Raw genomic sequence first — 27,841 nt, forward strand, 5'->3', positions numbered from 1 at the left:
CTCTGGACTCACTAAGATTATTCAGATTTATTTTTTTTTTCAGAAGCAGAGGTGATCCCCAGCATGGAAAGAAGAGAAAAGCTGATTACAGGATGTGCAGAGTTACTCCCTGGACTCCTCTCTGCTGTCTCACCCTCCCTCTGTGTATGGATGTGCACCAGGGCTTCCTGCAGGACACAGAACCACCAGAGAACAGCCTGGACACCATCCCACCACCAGAGAACAGCCTGGACACCATCCCACCACCAGAGAACAGCCTGGACACCATCCCACCACCAGAGAACAGCCTGGACACCATTCACCACCAGAGAACAGCCTGGACACCATCCCACCACCAGAGAACAGCCTGGACACCATTCACCACCAGAGAACAGCCTGGACACCATTCACCACCACAGAACAGCCTGGACGCCATCCCACCACCAGAGAACAGCCTGGACACCATCCCACCACCAGAGAACAGCCTGGACACCATCCCACCACCACAGAACAGCCTGGACACCATTCACCACCAGAGAACAGCCTGGACACCATTCACCACCAGAGAACAGCCTGGACACCATCCCACCACCAGAGAACAGCCTGGACACCATCCCACCACCAGAGAACAGCCTGGACACCATCCCACCACCAGAGAACAGCCTGGACACCATCCCACCACCAGAGAACAGCCTGGACACCATTCACCACCAGAGAACAGCCTGGACACCATTCACCACCAGAGAACAGCCTGGACACCATCCCACCACCAGAGAACAGCCTGGACACCATCCCACCACCAGAGAACAGCCTGGACACCATTCACCACCAGGGAACAGCCTGGACACCATCCCACCACCAGAGAACAGCCTGGACACCCATTCACCACCAGAGAACAGCCTGGACACCATCCCACCACCAGAGAACAGCCTGGACACCATCCCACCACCAGAGAACAGCCTGGACACCATTCACCACCACAGAACAGCCTGGACACCATCCCACCACCAGAGAACAGCCTGGACACCATTCACCACCAGAGAACAGCCTGGACACCATCCCACCACCAGAGAACAGCCTGGACACCCATTCACCACCAGAGAACAGCCTGGACACCATCCCACCACCAGAGAACAGCCTGGACACCATTCACCACCAGAGAACAGCCTGGACACCATCCCACCACCAGAGAACAGCCTGGACACCATTCACCACCAGGGCTTCCTGCAGGTCCCCTCTGCTGCCTGCCATGGAATGTCCCTGTGGAGGCTCCTTGGAAACAGCAGCTCCTATTCCCACAACTCCTTGTAAAACTTCTGACTAAATTGATGAGCAAAGGTAATTTTCTTAATACAGCAACTGTGTCCTGCAGAAGCAAGCTCCCTGGCAGTACATAATTCCTCACACAATTTCAAAGTTTATCTACCTTAAGCAAATCTGGCTGTTTCAGCTAAAAGTTGTGCAGCCTTAGGCATTCTTTGTCACATGAGCAGATGATCTTTTTAACACCTCGAGTTCCTGAGTTTCATCATTCACTAAATCAATCTCCCTTTCATGATTTGTATTTATACCAATGCCCAATTCTATTACAACTCCCTCTTATGCTTTCTCAATTTCCTCTATTATTCTTTTTTAGGTCTATAATGTAATTTCAGTGCCTTACTCAGAGGCTGTCACTTTGTATTTACCAACTGAAACCTGGATGTGCATTATTACTTTATTTTTATGAAAATCCATGATAACTAATGCAGTGATTCAATTTCTACCAAGAGGCTTTATGTTTGGTTTCCTAGCTGGCCTCCAACCTTCATTCCTCCAAACAAACTTTTACATCTCTATTTACATATTGGGATCATTAAGGTTCTTTTCATCTCCCTCTCTCAATGGCTTCAGAAGCTATAATGGATTTAGGCAGGAGTTTAATTGGGAACTGCTCTTTTCTGTATTTCAGGCTACATTGCACGGGAAAGGGTAAAATCTGCCTGTAAGAAATGAAGGCCTGATGAAAGCCCCAGGAGCCTCAGGCTAGGTGGGTTTTAGTGGAGCAGAGAATTCCTCAGCGGGAGATCCTGGTGCTGGGTCTGTTCCACGGGAGGCTGGCACTCATTTGATATCTGTGCCAGGTAAATCCCCCTTCAGCTGGTCTCTGTTCTGCCATGACACCCATGGACACAGTCAGGTTGTTTCCAGCGAGGTTTTTCCTTGTTTTCTTCCTTCAGGAGCAGGGAATGTGTCAGAGCTCCCCCTCAGAGACTCTGCCCAGCCTGCCCTGCTGTGAGGGCATGGGAGCCGCAGGAGCTGCTCCAGGTCCCTGCAGGGCAGCGCTGACCACAGGGCCAGGCCGGGCTCAGGGAAGCCCAGCTCTAGGAAAGCCTGGCTCAGGGGTGGCCTCATCGTGTCTCTGGGGTTAAAATCACCAGGGCTCAGGGCAGCCTGCAGCGCCCACAGGCCTGCCAGCACACACTGGCAGACTGGCACTGGCTCCAGACACCCAGCACGGAGCAGGTTCTCCCCTCACTGCTGCCTGTGCTGCTCAGGAAGGCAGTCCTCCCTCAGCAATGACATTCTGGGGCCACCCCATTCCTTCTTCTTCCCCAGAAATGTCTTTCCTGCACTTTTCCTCTGCTGAGCACACCTTATGATATTCAGTGTCTCATTCTATCCACTCAACAGCAACAATACAACTGAGCAGCCTGCAAAGGAAACCTTGTCAGTGCTGAGCCATGCTGGACATCAGATGGAAGCTGTCAGCTCAGGAGCTGCAGGGCCCAGGATGAGGTTGTTAATCACACCTGCACCCAGCTCAGAGAAAGGAGGACCAGGGAATGTGCCCAGCCCAATCTGCTCAGGGACCTCCAGATGAGATCAGACACACGCATTGTTTAACCTGGAACAAAGGGCACCATTTGCAGAGCTGCTTGTCAAGGTGTCTTCAGAAATCAGCAGGGCACAGGCACTGCCCTGCCAGAGGGGCTGTGCTGCTCCTCTGCAGCCCCTGTGAAACCCTGGGACGGTTCTGAGCCCTGGGCAAACACTGCCTTCCAAGGTTTGTTACGAGGCTGAAACCCAGCTCGGCATCATCACAAAGCGTGAGGAGCTCTGAAGGAACAGGGGCAGGCACGGCTGTGGCATGGAACGAGCGCTGCTCTGTGCTCTCACTGGGGCAGTGCCAGCACAGCCCTGCTCAGACACACACACAGTGAGGGAGGAACTCCTCCTCTCCTCACCCCATAACGGGCACAGCAATCCCATTAACCACACCGGGTTACACTGGGACTGCAGGGGCAGAAATGAGATCCAGTCATTAACAGAGTTGTGTGTGTGGGTGCATGTGAGACTGACTTCTTCTTTTACTGACAGCCAAGTGCAATTAGTGTAATGCTCACAGACAATGCATAAAATATCATTTAGTCCCATGCACTGTGCCTCTAGAAGCCTCCTCAGCAGGGCCAATGACAGTTCCCTTCATCACTGAAGTTTCATTCTCCCTCTCAGCCTCTCAGTGCAATGAAATGGAGCATGTAATGGAACGTCATATTCACAGATCCCATTCTGTGTCTGCTCCAGGTCTGCACAAAGTCTCAAACACTACAGCAGCTTTTCACACTCTCACAAATGCTCCAAGAAATTGCTGAGAGCACTCAAATCCCCAAGTCTAAAGAAGATGCCCTAAATTTACTCAAACAAAACCCCTTTACAGCTACAAAATAATTACCTGCTTGCAAATAATCACATTATTTTAATAGTTATTATAAGGAACAGATTATTTAAGTTGGGAGGAAATATCAGCTTTTTATAATACCCACCTGCTCTAAATACACAGTTACACTTTTAGTTAAAATTGAAGAGCCATTAAAGCCACTTTTTGTAGGTGCTTAGGTTTCTAATTTGCAATTAAATTAATTGGATTTGAATGCCTAAATTGATTCAGAAATCAGGCTTGTCATCCAATAACCAGTTCAACAGGATGCTGCAAACCCAGGCTGAAACAGGAGAGCTGTCCAGCATTTCTGTGGGCACCTGATGGGGAAACCATCAGGGCTCTGGTGTGTCCTACAAAGAAACGAAGCCCAGAGAGCAGAGCCAGACACAGGTAAAGCACAGTGAGAGCTACACACAATCATCTCTGCTGATAAACTGCACCCAGGGAGCTGCTGGTGTTCTGGCACCTCCAGCACTTTTCACATGGGTTTCACTGCTTTACTTTCTTTTCTCTTGAAATCCTTAAGTACTGCAGAATTTTTTACATAACTGCAAAGAGAAAAAGTCCATGGGTAACCAAAGTCGCCATCTAAAAGAAATGCAAAATGGTCCAGACAGTGAATAAAAGAGAAGAATCCTCCAGTCAACTGACCTGCACAGAATCTGTTACATAAGAAATCTGAAAATATTTCTAAATCCTTCCTTACTCAGCCACCGATGTTCTATCATGACAGAATTTGATATGGGCTGTGATTAAGTGCAATTGAACAGGAATGATTTCTGGAGAGCCTGTGCTCTGTCCTAGTTAGGGTTATGGATGTTATTAACAGCCCTAATGAGAATGCTCATGCATTACATTTTACATCCCAAAGCACTCTTGGGGGATTTAGCATTAATGCTCTTTGTCTGCCAGGATAATTCAGCCCCGTGACACCTTTTGTGTGACTGCTGAGGCAGATCAGGTAAACCAGGCCCACAATGGCCCAGCCTGGCCCAGCTGAATGCCAGAGCCCACACTGTCACTGCAGCACCTCAGAAATCACCCAGGATACCCAACTGGTGTGCACTCTCATTAGGGAGAAATGAAAATCGAGTGTCACAGGCTGTGTGCAGGCTGAGCCCTTATTAGAACCTGCAATGCCTAAATCCCATCCCAGCTTTAGCCATTAGAGCATGATTCCTTCCTTCATTGGAACCTGCAATGCCTAAATCCCATCCCAGCTTTAGCCATTAGAGCATGATTCCTTCCTTCATTGGAACCTGCAATGCCAAAAATCCATCCCAGCCTTAGCCATTAGAGCATGAGTCCTTCCTTCATTGGAACCTGCAATGCCTAAATTCCATCCCAGCTTTAGCCATTAGAGCACAATTCCTTCCTTTCATTGGAACCTGCAATGCCTAAATTCCATCCCAGCTTTAACCATTACAACATGATTCCTTCCTTCATTAGAACCTGCAATGCCTAAATCCCATCCCAGCTTTAGCCATTAGAGCATGATTCCTTCCTTCATTAGAGCAAAGGCAGAGCAGGACAGCATTAAAAATTCAGGTTCATTACACCCCAGCCTTCCTTACTCACCCAGCCTCCCCTGCTCCTGCACAGATCAATGTCCAGTCACCCCCTGTTCCTCCAGCTGCCTCTGAGAGCCCTGGGAACCTGCAAGGATTCCACAGCTGATGTTCAGGACACCCCAGCTCTGACCAGCATTTCTCTCTAACTCCAGATGAGCCTCACCCTCAGCAAATACTGACACAGTCCTTGCATTTGGGCATGTTTGAATCAGCTGAAAAGATCTTGTCACGTGTATTTCTAGTTGTAAAGATGTCACATGTATTTCTACTTGTAAAGATGTCACATGTATTTTTATTTTAGCGACACCAATCCCTTCCACATATATTTTTCCCATGAAGCACAAAACCCCAGATTCCTGGGTATCTTCTGGAGAATTCTGAAGAAGCCTCAACTCAGAAATTATTTGGGTTTTTTTTCCATTACAGAGAAGTTTTTTATCTTATAAGCTTCTAGCCTTTCAAAAACACAAAGGAGGTGCAGGCAACAGTGACTGTGGCAGCCCCACTGGGGCTTTCAGCATGGATGATTACAAAAGGCAAATAACACCACAGAAACCTCGTTACTTCCCAAGACTCCCATCAGAATGATGAATTGGCAGAATATGAAAGAGACAAATCCAGTAACTCCAACAGCTTTAGGTGAGTTCAGACAATTCCTGGGAGGTGCCAGTCTGTTGTATTGGTTCCACATTCAGAACTCATCTTTGCCACGTCTGTTTTTCATACCAGAGAGAGATTAAAATTGTGCCTTCTCCCTTCATAACCAACACCAGCAGCACATGAACTGAACTCTACAGTTATTATTACAACTCTTAGTTTTGACAGTGCATTTTTCTGACTGTGTCCTGTATTGCTAGAGCAGAGCACAAAAAGCATTTTCATTTTTAAAGCTGCTCCATCCTAAGGTGAAAAGGTCAGATGGATTCTGATGTCAGGAATACTGAAACTGAGTTGAAATGACAGGACATGATTTCATCATTTTCTATCAAAATGAAATGTTTGGACATTGCAGAAAATAAAAACATACATTTGCTGACTTAAGACTGTTTCCAAGATGGATCAAAATTTTTTGGGGCTGGAATAAGGCAGTTCAGCTGATGGGAGAAACCCTTTATATTACAGAAAATCCTGACACAACCTGGATCTTCAGTGAAGATCTCCCAAGGCACAGATTCATCAGCTATGTTATATATTATGTATATAAAATATTGCACATCCTGGTTAGGCAGTGTGACAGATCACAGCTTCTCAAACAAGGGCTTGTTCCTGCTGGCTCTGCACCGTGCCCTGCTCCTGGGCAGGATGGATGATCCCTCTCTGATGCCTGCACTGATCCTGGAGCACTGGGGCGAGCACTGGCCCTGCCTGGAGGGTTCTGTGTGTCAGTGCCCCCACAGGAGCTCACCCTTGGCCCTCTCCAGCTGGACAGGGTGGGACTCAGTGACCCAGGGACACCCAGGAGCACTCTGGACATCCAGGACCTCAGATCTGCAGCCCTGCAGCTGCCAGGCTGAGCCAGGGCAGAGAGCATCCCCCAGTCCATTCTCTGCTCCCTTTGATCTCTTACTCTGTCACACCAGTGACTTTAGAAGAACTCAACTTCTCCCTGAAGTGCACCAGTGTAAGGGAGAAAAGGAACAGCTGTTAAAAGTTTCATGCTTTAAAACACTGTCTGCTTCAGGCTACTTCACATGCTCTGACACTTCAGCTTCTGTAAAGTCTGTCACATGGTTAAAAGATGTTATTTTGCCACTGATAAAGCCACACTAAGTGTCAGTGAAAGATTTATTAGCCTGCAGTAATATTTTACAAATTGCCAAGTGTGCTGCTCTCCCCTCTAATACACTCCAAAGTGTCAGAGCAGAGCAGCCACCAACCCTTCCCTGGACCAGAAGTGAGTGCCCAGCTCTGCAGCATCCTGGGACCAGGGACACCAGGGACACCCGAGCCTGCAGAGGACAAGCACAGCACCAGGCAAGCCCCACAACGGGCTGCAGAGCTCTGGGGAAGCTGGCCAAAGGAGAGGAATGCAGCTTGGGTACAGGAAAAGGTGTTTAAAGGGTGATAAAGAACTGGAATGTTCTGCCTGGGGAGGTGGTGCAGTCACCATCCCTGGTGTGTTTATCAAAGCCTGGATGTGGCACTGGGGGCCAGGGCTTAGCTGAGGGGCTGGGGCTGGATTGGACTCGATGATCTTGCAGGTCTCTTCCAACCCAGTGATTCTGGGATTCTGTGTGATTGTGTGATTCTGTGTGATTGTGTGATTCTGTGTGATTCTGGGATTGTGTGATTCAGTGTGATTCAGTGTTTCAGTGATTCTGTGTGATTGTGTGATTCTGTGTGATTCTGGGATTGTGTGATTCAGTGTGATTCAGTGTTTCAGTGATTCTGTGGAAGGGAATTCCCAGAGAGGGCCGCTCTGGGCACCCTGCAGGGCTCTGGGGCAGTGCCCAGGCTGTGCCAGGGGTGCCAGCAGCAACACCAATCCCTCCAGTCCCTGAGCCCAGCAGCTCCTGCCCTCCAGGCACAGCCCAGCCCCACTGGCAGCCCTGCCACAGCTGCAGGAGGAAATCCATCATCAATCAATCAATCAATCAATCAATCAATCAATCAATCAATCCATCCATCCATCAGCTGCAGGGGTTCTGGAGGAAAGGCACACAGCTTTGGGTGACTGAATTCCAAAGGAGCCCTCTAGGAAATGCACAGTACAGCACAAAAAGGGGAACAGGAACTGAATCCTGTTCCCAGGGCTGGCCCCAGCACCGGGCGACTTCTGGCAACTTTCAGGTGTCTGATCAAACAAAATGAACAAAGAGCAGTTTTCGTTTCAGGGTAACCAAATGCAGATTTTCAATTAACTCAAACTGAAAACGCAGAGCACTGGAAAGTGTCGCTTTGGAAACTTCCAGGCTTTGTTGAGCCCTGAAAAAATGGCCATTTGGAAACAGAAATGTCTTTTCAAAATGAAAGATTAAAAGAAGCTGATTTTTCTTCTCTTCTTATTCTTGATTAAAATCATCTTGAGAGTTCATTCTTTACTAAAAACTCAGCAAAAATAAAGTTGGCTCAAAATCTCTCTTTTTTTCCCATTAGTTCAGTAGAAGTTTTACTATCCACAAATGGTCAGTACCTGACAGCACTTTGAAAATTCACACCTTAACTGTGTCTCATTAGTGAAACACAGTCTATAACACGCCTCCATTTTCTGGTTATTCTATCAGGCTGGACCAAGTAATTTCTGATAATCATTTGTCAACAAAAATATTGTTTCAATGGCTGAATTCTGCTCTGACATATTCAACCAGGTTCAGGTAGGTGCAGTTTGGCACAAAAAGAGTCAGTGCAGTTTGGACCAGCTCTTTAAAGTTCTTTGAAGTTTCAGATGAAAGAAGTGAGTAATAAATGTGGACCCTGAAACGAAGAGAAGAATGAGGTACCCTCATTCTGCAAGGAAAATGAGCTTAACCTCATCATTAATCAACACCAAAAAACCAGGAATAAAAGCTAAGCCACGAAGACATAATCAATCTGTTAGATGCTACTTGACAGCTGCATTGAAAAACAGCAACACTAAAGACCCAAAGAAATGTAATCTTAATCTGTATTTTTCAATGGGCATCTTAAGCAGGTTTTCCTTCCATTTTCTATTCCCCACTCTGCTGCCCAGAGAACAGAACTCTAATTACTGCTGCATGCTGAAGGCTGGCCAGTAATTATATATCTTTATCTTCATTAGGAGCCTGTGAACAAGGCTCGCTCTGAAGCAGAGCAGGTAAACTGCAAACTCCAGACACATTTCCAATTAAGAGCTCACTTTAAACTGGCACCTCACTCAGCTGTGCAGAGCCCTCTGTGCTGCTGAGGAGGGAGCAGAACGTCCTGATCCCTGATCCTGATCCCAGGGCTGTCACCCACAGCCCAGTTAATGTGGTGGGGATGAGAATACACAGCACTGACTGGGACATCCATGTCCCTACAGGCAATCACTAAAACACCAGAGAGCAAAACTGGAGTTTTACATGTCTTCCAAATGATGTATTTGCTTTAAAATATTTTTCCCTATTCACCAAAAATGGAATAGAAGATGAGTTAGTAAGGACTTGGTCCATTAACTCCCACAACATAAGGACAAATAATTTCCTTCTGTTTCCAAATCTAAATTAAGTCCAACAATTTGCTATATTTGGCAGATTTACCAGATCCAAAAAGGCTTCACAGAAGAGGAAAACCCCCAAACCCCAAAGGTTCCTAATAATACAGCCAGAAAGACACATTTAATCAGAAATACCAACACGGTGGCTAACCAGGTAAACAGGAGCACTGAGAAGATTCTAAAAGGGAAGCATTACAAACACCAAACTTTGAAATTGCTGGGGTTCATCTCATGTATAAGAAATTACCATGAGAAAATCATTTAAAACAAGTCCAATGAACACAGAAATTGCAATTTTTTGCCAGAAGAGAGAGCTCAGGACAAACCATGTACCATGTACACCTCTGGCCAGCTCTGTTCTTCACTTACTGTGCCTGAGGTGTCACTGGCTCTGTGACAGGGAGCCACCAAACGTGTGGCTGAAAGCAGCCCTGAGCCACACCACGGGGCAGCAGCACTGCCAGGGCTCTGCACCCACAGCCAGGGGCTGCAGAGGCACAGGAGCAATGTGCCAGCCTGGAAATGCCCCCCAATGGGGAGTGCACAGGAGCAATGTGCCAGCCTGGAAATGCCCCCCAATGGGGAGTGCACAGGAGCAATGTGCCAGCCTGGAAATGCCCCCCAATGGGGAGTGCACAGGAGAAATGTGCCAGCCTGGAAATGCCCCCCAATGGGGAGTGCACAGGAGAAATGTGCCAGCCTGGAAATGCTCCCCAATGGGCAGTGCCAGCCAGCCCCACGTGCTTGATGAGCAGGATGGAAATTGGGATTTTGTGTTTGGTTTGTTGCTTCACTGGAGCGAGCCACACAGCAATAGCAGCAATAATAAATCTTGGTGTTCCAGCATCAGAGCAGTCAGAAAATGAAAGGACTTGTTCCATTAGAGAACAGCCCTGCTCTGCAGGGCCTCTGCCTCCCTGGATGGAGCAGCCTGATCCTACCTTAATGACGTCTTCATCTGAAGATCTGCATTCCACAGAGTCCACCAGGTCTGTCACAGTGCCATCATCCTCCACAGAAACCACCTTGACAGGGACAGCCACTGTTTTCCCAGTGAGAATAGCTGTGTTCAGGATCTCTGCTTCCTAGGAGAAAAGGAAACCAAAGGCCACTTAGTAGATATATATTCTGCTATTAATTCATGGTACCACCTGCATTCAGCCTCAGTTCCTCAAGGCTGTGGCAAGCACTGCTCCCAGGGCAGCAGAAGGCCAGAACCCCAGAGCCTGTGAGGCCCCTGCCCCTGCTCCAGGGGACCCAGAGGCCGTCTCAGGTCCTGGCTAAGTCACTGTGCACCCCAGCACTGTGTGGGATCACACCCTCCTCAGCTTTCTGGGAGGGTCTCTGAGCCTTTCAGAGCTGTGCCTGTGACGCTGGGACCATCCTGTAGAACAAGAGGCTTTTGATTCCAGCTGGCTCTTGTGCAATGAAGGCTCCCAAAGCCCCCCAAGTGCTAAATTCTCATTACCTAAATAGCTCCCACTCTGAGCTCTGAGACTGACCTGATTTTACTCCTGCAAGACAAGAGTGGGGATTGGAACCAAGATGATGACTGCTCCTACTGCCTCTTGGGCTAAAGGGGACAAGCTGAGATTTTTCTCCTCTATAAAGTATTCACATCAAAAAGACCTTTTCCTCTTACTTAAAGAAACAGACACACTTCATTCAGACTCAAAGCAATATTTAAAGAAAGAAAAACCCCTCCTGGTCACTAGATAGCTGCTTTGCTAAGGTTGCCCCATCCTCACCGTGATCTTTAGGGAAGGGAGAAAGAGGATTTCACAAAAAGATAACTTGAAAAGAAAATCCCCTCCCTCCCTCAGCACAAAAGCCCTTCAGATATTTTTAAATTGCAATTCATCCAGGGGTGAGAATGTCTGCCTGTAGAGTCAGCCTTGAGCACACGTTGGCTCTCAGTGCAGAATGCACTGCTCAGGCACTGAGTTCTCAGCTTTGCAATGAACTTTCCCGGTTCTGTGCCTTTTCCCAGCTCTGGGCTCTGCACCCAGACATGTCACAGCAGCACCCAGGTTCCCCACCGCCTTTTGCTGCTCCCACGGGCCCTGCAGAGCGGCAGGCAGGGGCAGCACAAGCACTGTTAGCGCCCACAGCAGTCACAGCAGCAGGGCCAGGCCCTGCTCTCAGCGGTGCTGCAGCACCCAGGCACCAATCCCGTTTCCCTGGGGCTGCTGGAGGCACAGCACCCACCTGCTGCTGCTCACACCTGAGCTGAGCTGCCCACAGCTGCTGCCCCAGGCAGCCACAGCTCCTGCCTGCCCTGCATCCATTAGTGTGACCTCCACAATTACTGCATAAAGCAAAGGCAGCTTTAATAACTGAGCCTTTGAAGCAGCGTGATTAATGAGCTCTGCTTACCAAAGGCAGATGCAATTTCCCCTGGTAAGAGCCACTAACTGAGAAGGAGCCTCAGAAGCTCCAGGAATTTCTTCTGAGTCTCTGAGTTTAGCAGGGCTGCCTTTGGATGCTCTGAACACAGAGTGCATCCATCCCAGGGCAGCTGTCCCTGCCCCTGCCTGGCACCTGCTGCTCACAGCCTTGCCCTGCAGCACCTCTGAGACCCTGCCCTGCCCAGAGTCCCTGGGGAGGCTGCACCTGGCAGTGCTGTGCCAGCCCAGCTGGCACTGGGGGACACTGGGTGCCTCTGGGCAGGCGCTGGGTGGCACTGGGCTGTGCTGCCCTGCAGTCACTGAGCTGGCACTGGGTGGCTCTGGGTGACACTGGCTGGCTCTGGGTGGCACTGGGTGACACTGGGCTGTCCTGCCCTGCAGTCAGAGCTGGCACTGGGTGGTTCTGAGCTGACACTGGCTGGCTCTGGGTGGCACTGGCTGGCTCACTCTGCAGGGCACAGAGCAATAAATGCCCCTGCAGGCCCCTGTTGAACAGCCAGGAAGGGCTGGACATCCCTTGCTGAAGGCATGTGAACACTGCTTCATTCTGAGGAAACAAACACCATTCTTACTTAGCCATACTGAGATTTATAGTTCAGAGCCTCAGCATGTAAAAGCTATAAATCTAAATAGTTACTAATTTATAACTGTTGCTTTTTGCTGCTTGAGTGGGAAAGGAATCTCCTGAAGAAATATGATGTTCTTTATCTATAACTAACACAGATTACAGGAGATAAGGTGTCAGGGCACCTCGGGATGGGAATAGTTATGCTTCTGCAGAGCTACAGCCACAGTCTCGCTGGTGAAAGTTGATTCCCTCAGCAGCTATTAAAAAGGTGCTGAACTTTCTCTAACTATTAACACAGCATAGCTCTATAATTCACTTACACTGAGCCCCTCCAATAATAAAATGAAATAATCAGAGAAAAACATGTCTCTGCATGTAATAGAAATGGAAGACCAGGTAATCTTTATTCTGAAATTGCTACCATGGTAAATAAACAGTAATACTTTAAAGAAGATGCCAGAGCGAGTGTTCTTTGCTCACTGAAGAGATTCATATTAAATAACTGAGCATATTAAGCCCTCCAGCAGAAACATATTCAGAAGATGTACACAGTGAGCATCAATTTAAGTTGAAATGCAGAAGTGAATACCTATTAGGTTTTTTCAGTTTTAATAGGTAGCTTGCCTGAAATTTAATTTCCCTTCAGACATCTTTTGCCTTATCTTTCCTGGGGTGCAAAAAAGGACTTTACAATATCTTTATAAATCTTTCCAAATGTCTGTTTCTGTTGTCTGTGTATACACAGTTTGTGTGTATATATATATATATATATATATATATATATATATGCCTGGGACACAAGGGGTCCCTTCTGCCCCTCAGGCCTCCACAGGAGCCTCTCCCTGGCAGTTTGCTCTGAGCAGGCTGGAAATGCTCATCAGCCCCTGCGCTGCATCCTGTCCAACCACATTCACCACTGGATTTACCCCACTGCATTCATCACCTATAAAATGCACTGCTGCTTCTCTCCTGCACTGAAGCGATCCTGCCACCCACCACAGTCACACCCTTCAGGAGGAGAGGGGCCTGTCCTGCTGCAATGCACAGGGAAAAGGAGGTTAAAAACCCCCCAGGACACTGGAACTCCTGCTCTGGAAGCACAGCAGATCTCCAGAGACACTCTTCATTAGAGCAGGGGAATATATCTGCAGGCTAAAAATCTAATTTCAAAAATCAAGAACGCTCCTCTCGGGTTTCAGGAGGTATTTTGGCTCCTGGGTTACGCACAGAGTGCAGCCAGGGAGAGAATACACTGCCCCCTGAAATCTCCTGCAGTCCAGAGCATGCAGAAACGGGACTGAACAGCTGCCTGGAAATGCCTCCCATTTGACAGTCCCTAAATTCTCCATTTTCAATGTATTTTCCATTAATCAGCAGGGAGAGCATTAATCCAGGGTCCCACCCTGGATCTTTTCACCATTTAGGTATAAAGACCTGGATTTGCCTCCTGCCCAAGCAGCAGCCATCCTGCCCATATCAGAGGATCCATGCTCCAGTCATGCATAACCAATTTCAAATCTTATTTAGCATCAAGTCTCAGAATTAAGCAGCTAAGTGACAGCTGTTTAATTAACTCCTTAAGCTGATTAGAAAGCATTACAGAAATCCCCCCAAGGAAGAGTTTATAACTGTCAAGAGAGCCTAAGGCCATGTTAATGCTTCTGTTTAAATTTAGTAAGCTTCTAAACCAATAAAGTCTAAATGCTTGACATTCTTATGGATGTGGTCAAACTCAGCTTTTTCCTCCTGTTCCACTGCAAGGGCAGGAAACAAAAGCAGCGAGAGAGAAGGGATTTGAGAGCCAGGAGGCAGGAGCTGAGAGAAAAGGCAGGAGCAGCATCTCCCCAGGACTGCTGAGGGTCGTGGCACCAACCCTCCCTCAGTCGGGATTAACTCTGAGCTGGAGCAGAGCTGAGCTTGCACCTGAAATGCAGAGTCATCTCCAGCCCCTGGCTGCAAGGAAAAGGGTTTCTCCATCGCCTCTTAAACCCTAAATCCACCTTTAATGATGAGATTATGGCAGCTGAAGTACAAGTTTTAGAAGCAGCTGCTGGGGCCAGATACAAGGTGGTGCAGAGAAACCAAAATTGCTCCAAAGCAGATTTCCTCGCCCGTAGTGCATTATTGTCAGCTCTGAGCTGGCAAACAGCTTGAAATATAGAAAATATAATTCTGATTTCCTTATTTCCCCTGTTGTTTCCAGATTCTTTAGGATGCGCCAGTAAAATTATTGAAAAATCAGCTGCAATTCTTCTGTGTCCAAGGGAATAAAGGAGCAGTGGCCAGAAATAACCCAAATTAATTTGTGAGACCTTTAATATAAACACAAGAGTTCAAAGTACAAGTTGAAATACTGCAAGTATGAGAAATCATGGTGAAAGCTGAATGAGAAAATGTGAAAAGACTGACATGAACTCCAAGGTTAAATGTTTGGTTTAATGTGGGCACCTTTCATCATGCAGAATGAAATCTGAACTCCCTGGGAATGGCAGAAGGAGGGGGATATAAGCAAATTAATCCCATTTCATTCAAGCCCTTGCTATTTAATCAGTTTCCCTTTTTCCTGCAGCAGGCAGGAGAGCTCCAGGGGCAGGTGTGCTGACACAGGGTGGAAAGGAGCAGCCCAGGAACCCAAAGGCACCTCTGGACACATCTGCCTGCTGGTCCCACTCTCCCACACAGCTGCCACAGAGGGGAAAATGGATTCTTTGAATGGCAGAATGTGACTGCACACCATTGTTTAGAAAGGAGTGGGTGGCAGAATCAATACTAGGATATATTTTTCACCCTTTCTTCCTCAGCCTGTGATTCCTGGAATAATTTTGACTCCATGGTGACACCTCCAGCCACGCTGTCACTGCTCCTCACTGGGGCAGAATCACTGGGGGGAGCAGATGGGGCAAGGATGAGCAGTGAAACAAAACCCCAAATACACACCAAGCCCAGCAATGACAATGTTCCAGGTAGAGAACAGAGAACAGCCAATGGCTGGATTGTGCTGTGGGGAAAAAGCAACGTGGCACAGTCAGAGAGCCTGACTGCCCCTCCCACTGTCACACACAAGGCAGCCAGGAAAATACCTAATTATATTTCATCTCAGACTTAACTTCTGCAAAGCCTTCCAGCTATTTTATATTCTTATTAAGGAACTTTCATCTGGGTGTAGATGGAATCTATCACTGAGGCTGGAGGAGGGGTGAGGAAGAAGAAAAGCTCAAGATGTGACACAGTGCTGAGAGCAGCAGAGAGGGGACAAGGAGCAAAGGGAGAGGCAGGAGGTGCACAGCAACAGGGGGATCATTAGAGATGACCAGCAGTGACGGGTTTGTCATTCCACAGCCTGTGATGCTCAGGAAAAAGCTCAGGAAGGACAGAAATGCATCTCAGCAGGCAGAGGCAGGGTCAGTGCTGCTGCTGTGCTGCCCCATGGAGCAGGCTGGTAATTCCCTTGTTTCCCAGGGTGTGCAGCAAAGACAGGCAATCCCGACTGTGGACACTGCCTGTGATTGCAGGATGCAATTCCACAGCTCTGAGCGATGAAAAGAGCAGGAAATAAATCATCTCACTCCCAGGGAGAGAAAAACACATCTGCCTGTTGTGTCCCTTCTCCCTGTCCCTGTCTGCCTCGCTGGCTCAGCTGGAGTGGCTCTAAACAGGGATTTTGGGTTTGGTTTGGGTTTGGTTTGGGTTTGTCCAGCCCCCTCAGACCCAGGTCAGGCTGCTGGAGCAGCCTGGAGCAGTAACAGCTCCTGGCAGGTCCAACAGGGCAAACACAGCAAATGCAGAGTGCTGGGAGGGGGCTCCCTGCTCCTGACAGCCCTGGGGCTGGGACAGGGGCACCCAAGGGTCCCAGGGCTCCAACAGGGACTCCCCTGAGCAGAGGTGAATGTTAAACCTGGGCTGTCTGTGTCTCTGGGGGCAAACTGGACAGGGCAGTGAGCTGCTGGCACTGGGACAGCACAGCAAAGGCACCAGGCTCGCTGGGTCCCCTTCCCACCCTGACAGCTGGGGAGCCAAACCCTCCCATGGGAGTTCACCTCTCCTGGCTGTACAGGCACTGTCAATGCCAAACCCTCCCATGGGAATTCACCTCTCCTGGCTGTACAGGCAGTGTCAATTTAATTGGTTCAAGAGGACAAAGTCCCTGTGATGTGCAGCACCTAGGAGCTGTGTCAGCATCCTTCTGGGGAGCTGTCCTGTGCTGTTTGGGTGGTTTGCAGTGCTAACTAGGCTGCCACCAGCCCAGGGAGCTGTCATGCACCTTCCCTGCTTATCAGTGTCTCACCCAGGAAGCCTCAGAGTTGTCAGGCTGTGGTTCTTCAGAGGAATTGCTAATTAATTCACAGGCCCCAAAGTGTAACTGCACAAAGCTGTGTGTGCATCCTTGATTTCAGTCTGCAGACAGGCTGCTGGAGCTGCTCATCAGCACAGCTTGCTCTTGAAAGGAAACAAACAAACAAACCTGTTTGTGTGGGGAGGATTTCCTCTTGGCTCTGCCCCAGCAGGGCTGCCCGGCACCCCCGCAGCGGGGACAGGCTTGGGGACCCTCAGAGCAGCCTGTGCAGAGCAGCAGAGCTGGGAACCCGCCCAGGGGACAGGAGATCCCTGTGCCTGCTGCCACTCGGGGCTGGGGGCCCTGCAGGGCCATGCGGTGCCCAATGAGCCGAAGGCAGTCAGGGTGGCACACACTGTTGTGGGGTCACTGTCCCTGTGCCAGGGGGAAGGCTCCTGCAGAGGCTCAGTGCTGCAGACGCTTGGTGCTGCAGGGGTTTTGGAGCTGCACAGGGCTGGACTATAGGACAGGATGTCAGGATTTCCAGCATCCATCATTACAGGATGCTGCACATCTCCAGCAGACCCGTTTGTTCTCTCCTCCCATCTCCCACAGCTTTGCCTTCACTCTCTGGGGTTAAGCAGGACCTGTCAGTAAAGCAGGCAAATCAAGGTGCACCCAGAACCACAGAGGTGAAAGAGACCTCTCAGATCAAGAAATCCATTAATCAACACATTCATCCACTCTGAGCTGATTGTCCCATGGTTTTAGCAGTTCTGCTGCTGCTCCTGCAGCTTTCCAGAGGGGAAGCTGAGAAGCAGGGAGGTCAGGAGCTGCCCAAGCCTCCACTTTCTCACTTTTCTAAAGAGAAGAAGAAGGTTATAAGGAACAGAGAACTCGAGTTCTGCAGGTCACTGTGGGGAGGAGAAGTGACCAAACTGCCTGTCCAAAACTCCTCCCAGACTGGCCTGGCAGTTTGAGTAGCACATTCACATTAGGAATGTCAGGCAAGAAGCAGCCTGAGCTAAATTGGGACCATCACAGGGCCTTGGAAAGCCGCCTGCAACCCAACAATCCATTCATGAGCAGGCTCAGGGCAGAGCAGGGGGCAGCCTGCAGCCCGCGGGCTCTGCTGCCTTCCTAATTAGCTCCTCAGCTGAGCTTTAAACAGAAACACAAAAATAAACAAAGGGGACCTTCAGACAACGATGATTTTCCAGCTCCCATATGGCAAATGGGGCCAAAGTCTGCTGTGAGACATGTGAGGCTGACCTTGGTGAGGACAGCACGGTGGCCAGGACAGAATCTGGGGCAATCACAGCACGTCCCCAGCACAAAGCCACGGCACGGAGGGGACAGGACCCTGCTCCCGCCTGCAGAGCCTGCACCCTCCTCCAGGCTGGGTCTGAGAGGGGCACCCACACCCTGTTCCAGGCACAAACCCATTTATTACTGGGTACTTTGGTTCTACACTGCCAGCCCTGCAGCTCAGGAGCCTAATCTTCAGCTCTTTGCACTTGGTCTTGGGAAAAAAATATTACTTTAATTTTTTTTTAATAGAACACAACAACCAAAGATTTCTTTCCAACAATCCCCCTACTTACAAATCCAGCGCCCACAGTGGTGGTTTTGTGGCTTCAGTGGCACGACTCACTCAGAACTTCTCAGTGATCAGCCAGTGACAACTGCCAGGATATAAATGGGTGAAACTCTGCTGGTTTCAGCCATGCCAAGGAAGTGACCGGTACACTTGACTCCTGCCACAGATAAAGGCTGTGCTAAAGGGCAGTAGCAGAATCTGAAGGAAGATAAAACATTTTTAGGTCTAGAAGTAGGCTGGGAAAGAAAGCAGTGAGCCTGCAAGCTCTGCTTTGATCATTTAGCCCTTACAGATTTGTGACAAATTGTTTTTTCTGCATGAATCTGAACTGATACAGATTTACATGAGTAGTTAAAAAGTAATACCAATTGGGAAATAAAATCCCTAACAGCACCACAGAAAAGCAATAAACTTAAGAAGCAGTTAGACAGACAGAAGAATGCTTTACAATAGGAAAAAACATTAATAACAGAGAAAAAGAGAGGTTGGACACTTGTAAAGCTGGTTGTGGCAGGCTGAAAGCAGGGAATCCAAAAAGCCATTAGAAAAAAGACATGAAGAATCTTGTAATAATATCCTGGGGAACATGCTTGCTTCAGATTCAATGTCTTTAAGACCATATTGTGTGTCCTGTGACTCTTGTTTAACATCTAATCCTTCCAGAAGGATTGGTAGAGAACTTGTGCTGGTATCAGCCCAATGTCCTCAAGGAAATAAATCTGGACTTGACGTCAAATTGCATATTTTGTACCAGGACATCTGAAGAACTTTCCTAATCTGGTGTATGCAGAGATCTGCACCTGACAACTCCTTTGGTGTCAGTGGGTGTTGGAGGGTGCAGGGGAGCTGCTCCCAAGGTCAGACACCCAGCAAGGACCTGGCTCACTCACCTGGCTCTGCTGACCCCAATGCAAACATCCCCTGCTTGTACTGACAGCTCACCTGCCCTCTGTCACTGGGAGGGCACACGCTGACACCAACCCAGCTGGGAGCACCCCAAGGTCTTTTGGGGTTTCTTTTGGAAATTCTGAGAGGTAAGAGATACCTGCTTCAGGAATGGGGTTTTTAACAGGTAAGCTGTGTGGGGTTCAGTTCAGTTAGGAAGGAAGGGGAGGGTGAGGAGCATTTATTGAGAGCTGATAAAGCCCTTGATGTGACCAAAAAGTGCCTCAGACGTGGGCCTGCGGTGCCCACATTTATCTCCCTGCTCCCAGCCTGCCCAGCTGATAAATGGCTGCAGGGGCTCGGGGCTCTGTGACAAGCTTGTTCACTGGGTTACAAAGCAGGACAGCAGTCTGTAGATGGCAATAACAAATGCTGCTGCTTCTGCAAGACACTGCCAGACACATTGGACCAACACAACCTGACTCTGCTTTCTTCTGGTCAGGTTTTCCTGTGAGCTCAAAATTTACTGCAAGCTCCAGGCCCTGCAGCCACAATCTGTACCAAGCTCCTGAGCTACCCTGGCTGTACAAGGGCAGCCTGGCTCAACAAAAGGCTGTTATCCAAAATCAGCTCTGAGCTCAGCCATGCTGGAACTCAGGAGGAGTCAGATGGTGGTCACAATCTCTGTAACTCAGGAGGAGTCAGATGGTGGTCACAATCTCTGTAACTCAGGAGTGAGATGGTGATCACAATCTCTGTAACTCAGGAGTCAGATGGTGATCACAATCTCTGTAACTCAGGAGTCAGATGGTGGTCACAATCTCTGTAACTCAGGAGTGAGATGGTGATCACAATCTCTGTAACTCAGGAGTGAGATGGTGATCACAATCTCTGTAACTCAGGAGTCAGATGGTGGTCACAATCTCTGTAACTCAGGAGTGAGATGGTGGTCACAATCTCTGTAACTCAGGAGTGAGATGGTGATCACAATCTCCTGGAATTCAGGAGTGAGATGGTGGTCACAATCTCTGTAACTCAGGAGTGAGATGGTGATCACAATCTCCTGTAACTCAGGAGTGAGATGGTGATCACAATCTCCTGGAATTCAGGAGTGAGATGGTGGTCACAATCTCCTGGAATTCAGGAGTGAGATGGTGATCACAATCTCCTGGAATTCAGGAGTGATCACAATCTCCCCAGCACTCAGTGCTGCTCTTGTGTCTTTCTGCTTCAGGAATTTCCCTAGTGCCCGCAGCATTTCAGCTCCATCATCACAAAAAGCAAATCATCCCTTCTGATTTCCCTGAGTTATCTCCTGTGCATGACCAGGACAACTGAGCAGGGCCCCATGTGGGCCAAAGAGGTGAGGCAAGAATAAAAGATGAGTGAGAGAGGCTACAGCAGGAATTCACAAGAGGATCAGGGATCAGAACAACCCCTGGCCTCAGCCACAGGGATTCTCAATGGAACCCCCCTCTATTTACTGGAACTGCACTGTAAAAGAAGAATTAAAGCCTCTTCCCATTGGATTGTTCCTCTCCTGTCCTGCTTAGGGACCCAGTTTGCAGATAGAGTTGAAGAATTGTACTGGTTAATGGAATGGATTTTGGCATTAGTGAAAAATATAAGCCCTCAATATCAAATATTAAATTATTCCTGATTAATTCTTTTATGGGCTCGGACTTGCAACTGATTTAATACTCCTGGATAATTACTTCTGTTATAACTGTGCCTTTGATTTTTAATTAACCATACAAAGTTTCTCATTCAAATCTAATATTACCTTTGTTAACAGTGTCAACTCTCTGTTTAGAGATTCTGCTCACATTAGACTGTATGCTGAGAAATTAACATCTGCTTTTCCTCAACTGTGTGAACAGATTCCGTACCAGGCTTATTTATTCTACGTAATTATCTAGGAAAATATTGTTTCTGGTATCCTGAGCACTGCTGTCTGCCTTTCTGTGAGCAGCACTGCTCTGTGCCCCCTCATCCCACTCACACAGGATCCCAGACTGGAGGGGCTGCAAGGGACCTCAGATCCCACGGGCAGGGACACCTTCCACTGCCCCGGCTTGCACAAAAAGCCAAAGCACAACATTTTCAAACTTGTGCGCCTCTACTCACCTAAATTCTTCTTTACAGGTGTAATTAGGTGAATTTAGTCCATTAAAATTCAATAAAAATGAGCTGCCTGGGGACTGCCTGCTGAGGAACTTCAGTGATCAGGCTCCTTGAAATGCAGAGTCTGGATCTGAGTTTGGGTGTCACACTTGAACCATGCCCATCAGAATGTGGTCCTTGCTTTGAAAATGTCAGGGTTTCTGCTTTAACTCCCTGTAATTAGATTCACATTTACCCACGGAGAGAGGTCTGTGTCAGTCTCTCAAAGGTGTGGGCAGGTGCCACACCTGCCTGGACTCAGAAAGAGACACAGCCCCTGCTGGTGTGTGGCTTAATGGGAATGCTTGGTAAAGCCCCCTATAATCAAATTAAATGGTTTGCTTTTTCACTAGCTAACATTTTTACAAAGGTTATTCTCAGAACATTGGGCACTCTCCTGTCTGACCTGTTAGCTAAAAGCAGCTCTGCAGAGCAGATCACCCAAGCGCAGCCCCATCCCCTGTGTGTGCTGGACCAGCTCTCCCTCATTTGGGAGCTTTCCCATCCTGGTTGTTCAGCCCTCCAGAGGAGCAGCCTCACTCTGAAGGCCTTTTTGCCCTCCTTATGTTAAATAACTTTGCTGTTAGGGAGGACAAATCCAGAGTTTTGTAACCCAAGTCACGTCCTGGCATTTTCAGTCTATTTTGCTGTTTGTGACCCCTGCCCTCGCAGAGATGAGGTTCAGAACAAGTTTAAGGAATTGGGCAGCAATTACCAAGTGTGGGACCAAAGGACTCAGAGGAAGGAGAGCTGACCCTGACACTGACTCCTGCTCCAGCCACAGACACCCTGAAAGGGCTGGAGAACACTTCTGAACTCTGGCTAAGCTCCTCTGTGCTTAGCAAAGGATCAGCCTGCAGGGCATGGGGCAACTGTAATGCAATTCACTCACCGCTGTGATAGGCACATAGAAAAAATATAAATATATAATATATATATATTTGGATATATATAATGTATTAAAAATGTATGGGGGCACTGCTGATTGTCAATTCTCACAAATGCTAAAGGATTTCTGAGAACCTACAAAGATCTGGCAAAATTTTTAGATATTTTAAAGCTTTCAACTATTTTCCATTAGGATTGTCAGAGGAGTTGAACTGAGGATCAGAAGCTTTGCAGAGAAACATGAAAAATGCAAACACAGGAATGATGTGCTGCTGCTCCACCTCCCTGGCTGGCACCCCAAGGAACTGAGATCAGGAACAGCAGGGCCCAGGCTGTGCCCTGACTCTGCCCAGCCACTGAGTTACACCTGCCTGCACGCCAGACAAAAGGATGCTACAGCTCATTCCATGGCTAAAACCAAGAAAATGGAGTCTAAGAAAATAATTCCGTTGTGCTTGAGGAAATATGGAAATGACCACGAGCTGCTGCATTTAACAGACTTCTTGAAATTAAATTATTTGTATTCAAATATGTGCAAAACCAATGATCATTTTTGGTTTTGATCAGCTCAACCTGTTCTTTGGGGAAATTAATTTGATGCTCTGGGTACAAACACTCTTTCAGAATGCTCACCGTGAAGCAATGTTTTCCTCCTTAGCACCAAAGCAATTTTCAAAGCATTCCCACTGATAACACAAACCAACTAGGGGAACCATTTCAGGAGGAGGACCAGAAATTGCAATCAGAGAAGTAATACTTAAAGCACAGTTTAATCCATATTCATCCCAGGCCACAGGTGGGTGGGGAGCAGCAAGAACAGGAGAGCAGCAGGGACAGGAGAGCAGCAGGAACAGGAACAGGAGAGCACAGGGACAGGGACAGGAGAGCAGCAGGAACAGGAACAGGAGAGCACAGGGACAGGGACAGGTAATTCTGGCTGCTGAGGCTGCAGGTGGGCACAGCTCAGCTTCAGCCCCAGGTCTGCTCAGGAACCCACCCTGGCCACAGCAATGCAGAGAGAGCTGTCAGCAGCCCATCTGCAATGAACTGGCACCATCCACCTCTAATTGAATAGCAGAGTCCCTGAGGAGCCAGCCAGGCTGGCCCAGCAGAGCCGCCCTGATAAAGCACATCCTGCCCCTCTGCTGCTGCCCTGGCAGCCCTGGTCCTGCTGGGAGGGAAGAGAGGGAAGAGCCCCCTGGGCAGGCTATGCTGGCCAGGCAGATGGGATGCAGGCTCTGCCCGGGAGGCTCTGAACCCTCAGCTGAGCTGCTCTCAGGTGCCAGCAGCTCGTGTCCCCTCCAGGGCAGGCTCCAGCTGAGGGCTCTCAGGGGCTGGTTCAGGACCCTGGCCCCGTCCTGTCCGTGTCTGATCTTCAGAAAAGCACAGAGTGGAACCTGAACTTCTGCTTTCCCCACCTAGCACACAACTTCATTTCCTTCCCAGCTGGTCTCTAATGTCCAGAATTATCAGTATGAATATCCTCATTCATTTTCTTTCAATTCCTTCTGTAATTGCTTGGGGATATTAAGTGCTGCCAATATTGGGGTCATTATTAACCCCAGGCAAAATATGCATTGGAAGCCCACAAACCTTGCTTCTTGCCTTGTTACCATAGTTACACCTGACCAAGAGGTGACACCTGAACTCTGTCTTCAGGCTCCAAGTAAGTGAGGAAGAACCAAAGAATCTCAGAAAATGAACTGACAGTGTTTGAAGAAGAAAAGGTCAAGCACACTCATGGGGAAATCTTAAAAATTTAAGCTCACACTATTAATTCCTATAAACAACTTGTTATCACCCTGCCTACACGGATCTGATGAGATTATTCTTGCCAGCTCTTGATCATGATACTGTGCAACTGCATATTGAAAAGCTGTGCCTTTGATCACAGGGAGCACAGCCATTACAGAGAATGTACACACTGCACGCCTACTAATCTTATTCTGATTTTTCCTGGGAAATGAGCAGTTCTGAAACATGAATCTCAAATCAGGAAACTTCCATGATCACAGAACAAGCAGAAGGCAGGCAATAATTGATTTTAAATCTGACAAAATGATTAATACCAATACTTACACCCCCAGATTTCTCCATCTGTCAGAATCTTACAGCAATTCCAGCAGGTACAGAGGTGTAACTGCTGGGCCTGAGCACAAAATTCCTGCTCAGAGTTCCATGAGCACCTCAGAGAGCAGAGCTGTGCTAATGCACACCAGGGGTGTTCAACTCCTGTGTCCAAATTTCCTCTGGGAGGGAAGGGTGATGAGCACAGCTTGCTCTGCAAACCCTAAAACACAAACAATGGGATTCACTGCCTTGATTTTCACTGGAATGACACCGAGCCCCAGGGATGTGTTTCAGTGACAGAACACGGCACAGCTGTGTTGGGGGTTTTCACAGCTGCAGGAGAAGGTGCTGAGGCTGGCAGAGCCTTTCCCCTGCATTCCACAGCTGAATTAAAGCAGTGTCAAGTGCAGCACGTCACAGGCAGGGCTCAGATCAGCCTGAGCCCGGCAGTGTCTGTCACACAGCCTGCACTCTCCTTGAGGTGTGACATATGTCACTTCACCATTGTCTCTGAGTGTTTCACGCTAGGCTAGACGTGAAGTTTTGGAAAAAATAAAAGCAACTTTGTAATCATACATGTCATGTCAGATTTATTCCTGGCATGGAGGAGATGACCAGCCTCTGAAAGAAAGACTCAAAAAGCCATTGTGCAGAAGATGGACACACCTGGCTTACTCTGTGCTTGAAGGGCGTTTGTTTTAATTAAAGCTAAATAAAACCAAATAATGTACCAGAAAATCATCAATCTTTTCACCTAATGTCACCCTTCCTTTTGATGCTCAAAATTTCTTTGACTTCTTTCCTCACACAAACCATGCTCCTGGGTGTCTATCTCAGCCTCTTGGTTTACAATTTTAGCATTCAAAAAGCTGAGCAGGGGGAGCTTTCTCCAATCTCAGATAAATCAGGCTGGCAGCCATGTGGCCCCAGTAATTTCAGAGCTCTCCCTGAGCACTGCAGGATGTCAGACCTGCACCCTACAAAGTTTGTAAATCCTGCAAAGTTTGTATTCCGCACAGATACACAGCTGTTCCAGATCTTTTACAACATCTTGTGGGGCAAACGTGGGTGCCATGAATCTGAGAAGCCAACCTGTCAATCCAGAGCCCGTGTGCTCATTTTCCTGAACAGCTTTCAAGGACATTTACCATAAATCTGTGGAAGGAGAGCTACTTACAGGTCTGGGATTTATAGAAAGTGCTGCCTATTTGTGCTCTGTCTTCTGTCAATAGCATTAAGATTTGCAGTTTGCACTGAATTATCCAATGACCTAAATCCTAGCAAGCTATCAAAATCTGTTTCCCAGATAAAGTCGTGCTGGAGTTTGATACATTTATCAGTGCCAGACACACAGCTCTGCTTACAAGCACGGCAATTTCTCAAGTCTTCTTCAGCAGCACACAAAAGGGAGGGACAAATGAATTACAACCTATTCACTCCGATGGTTTAAAACAATTATCACCCATTGGAAACAAAGTAATACAATTCCTGCCTCCTGATTTCACACAGCCTCCTGCTCTAATGAGGCACTGTTTATTTACCTCATGTAAAGCACCCAACTCTTCTGCTGACAGCTCCAGAATGCGTTATTGTTCTTCCATTATGCTAAATACTTGGGCTAGATGATGCCTCATTATAGAAAATACAATGCAGTGCCAGGACCTGCTGTGGGAGAGGCAGGGCTGTGCCGGGTGTCAGCGCAGCCCTGCGGGGACAGGGACCTGCAGCTGCAGATGTGACACGGACAGTCCCTGGCTCACTGCTCTCCAGCACCAGGGCAGTGCTCTGGGGCACCAGCAGGGCAGGAGAGAGCTGCAAGCAGCACAACAAATCAGAAATGTACACCAGTTTGGAGATGTACACCAACTTTGAGATGTGCACCAATTCTAGGATGTACACCAGTTTGGAGATGTACACCACTTTAGAAATGTACACCAATTCAGAAATGCACACCAATTTTGCGATGTGCACCAATTTAGAAAAGAACACCAATTTTGAGATGCACACCAGTTTTGAGATGTACACCAATTCTGGGATGCACACCAATTTTGAGATGTACACCAATTTTGAGATGTACACCAGTTTTGAGCTGCACACCAATTCTGGGATGCACACAGCTCCTTTGGAACCCCAAGTGTTTCCAGGCTGCAGTGCAGATCTCAGAGGACATTTCCAGGGGTGGTCCCACCAGCCAGGCTGCCTTGCCAGAACAAGGACCAGTGGAACAAGGACCATTGTAAATACAACAGATGGCTGGCTGCAGAGAATTTCCCATCCTCTCCCAGGGGACAAGCTTTGCTGTCAGTTATTTCCCAAACTGGCAGGGGAACAGCGAGGGTCACTGCAGGGACAAAGAGCTGCTGCCACCCTACAGAATGTGCTCCACATCCATGTCCTGTAAGAACAGGCACAGCCACTCCTGCCAGCCCAGGACAGTGACAAGGCACCGTTTGAAGCCATGGGAGCACAGACACACAAATGGCTCAGCACACAGGAAAAAGGAGAACCCAAAAGGAGACAGACACATCCCTACAGGGATAGCAGAGCTCCTGGGGTGTTTCTGTCCTTCTGGCCAAATAAAATGTGCATTATCAGAGGCTCCCAGCAGCTGAGGCCCCAGGAATGCCCTTCTGTGGGCACACAGAGCACCAGCAGAGCCTTCAGCAGACACAGCCTGTGAGAGCCAGCCCAGCCCAGCCCCACTCAGGGCTCTGAGACGTGCTCTGGGGCTGTGGGCACTCCTAAGGCTTTCACACAGATCAAAGAGCAAAGCTCCAGGACATAAAAATATCCCTCTCATCCACCTGAGGGAAAGACTGTCCTCGGGAGGAAAAGGAACAGCTTTCACTGGAAAAATCCTACACTGAGAATTTAAGTTTTTTAAGAGCCTGTGAGAGATTTTGAACAGCTTTTGGAGCTTTCTAACCTCTGCAGTCTGCCTTAAGCTAGGTTTATGTTGCATAAACACTTGCTTTCAGATTTATTATTATTATGAAAGATACAACAGGAGCATAATAAATGATTGTGGTATTAAAGCACATTTTACAGCATCATCTTGAGTGCTGTTTGCTTTAATGCTCTGCTTACATGACATGGAGGGATTTGCTCTGAAACTGCATTAGGATGGAGGGATAGAACTCCATAGTACAGCCCAGAACATTTCTTTCTCTTTTCTCTGAACAATTCTCAATTATCCCCAGCCCTGTGAAGAACACACCCGCAGGTTTGCCATACAAGGGTGGCAGTGCTGGCTCGCTGCTCTGCAGGGAAGGGTTTGGGATTCCAGGGAAGCTGGTAACAAAGATTGGCTCTGCTTCCATTGCCGTGGCCTTTGGAACAGTGCAGCCACAGAGCCAGGGCACAAACCAGGCTCAGCAAGGGGGGAAGAGGTTCTGAACAGAGGAAGGTGTCCTTACAGTGGGAAAGAAATGAATAAATTGGAGCCTGGCCTTTGGATACAGGATTTCATCACCCCTCTGCTTTGTGCACTGGGAGCAGCAGCAGCTGGGGTGGCTGAATTCCCTGCTGGGAGGGGGAACTGCCCTTCCTGGGCCATCCTGGGGTGCAGGGAGAGCTC

General features: G+C 48.3%; 1 protein-coding gene across 3 annotated transcripts in view; it reads right to left on the minus strand.

Annotated features, from left to right (window-relative positions):
• The window catches only part of TMEM132D (transmembrane protein 132D), a 184,580-nt gene that overhangs the window by 24,033 nt on the left and 132,706 nt on the right, over positions 1-27,841 (minus strand). For all 3 annotated transcript variants that reach the window (XM_063173232.1, XM_063173231.1, XM_063173233.1), the window contains one exon: positions 10,351-10,494. In XM_063173232.1, the coding sequence (XP_063029302.1) occupies positions 10,351-10,494 (144 nt within the window). The remainder of the gene's footprint in view (positions 1-10,350; positions 10,495-27,841) is intronic.

This window comes from Melospiza melodia, chromosome 20 (genome assembly GCF_035770615.1).
Source record: "Melospiza melodia melodia isolate bMelMel2 chromosome 20, bMelMel2.pri, whole genome shotgun sequence".
Taxonomy (NCBI): domain Eukaryota; kingdom Metazoa; phylum Chordata; class Aves; order Passeriformes; family Passerellidae; genus Melospiza; species Melospiza melodia.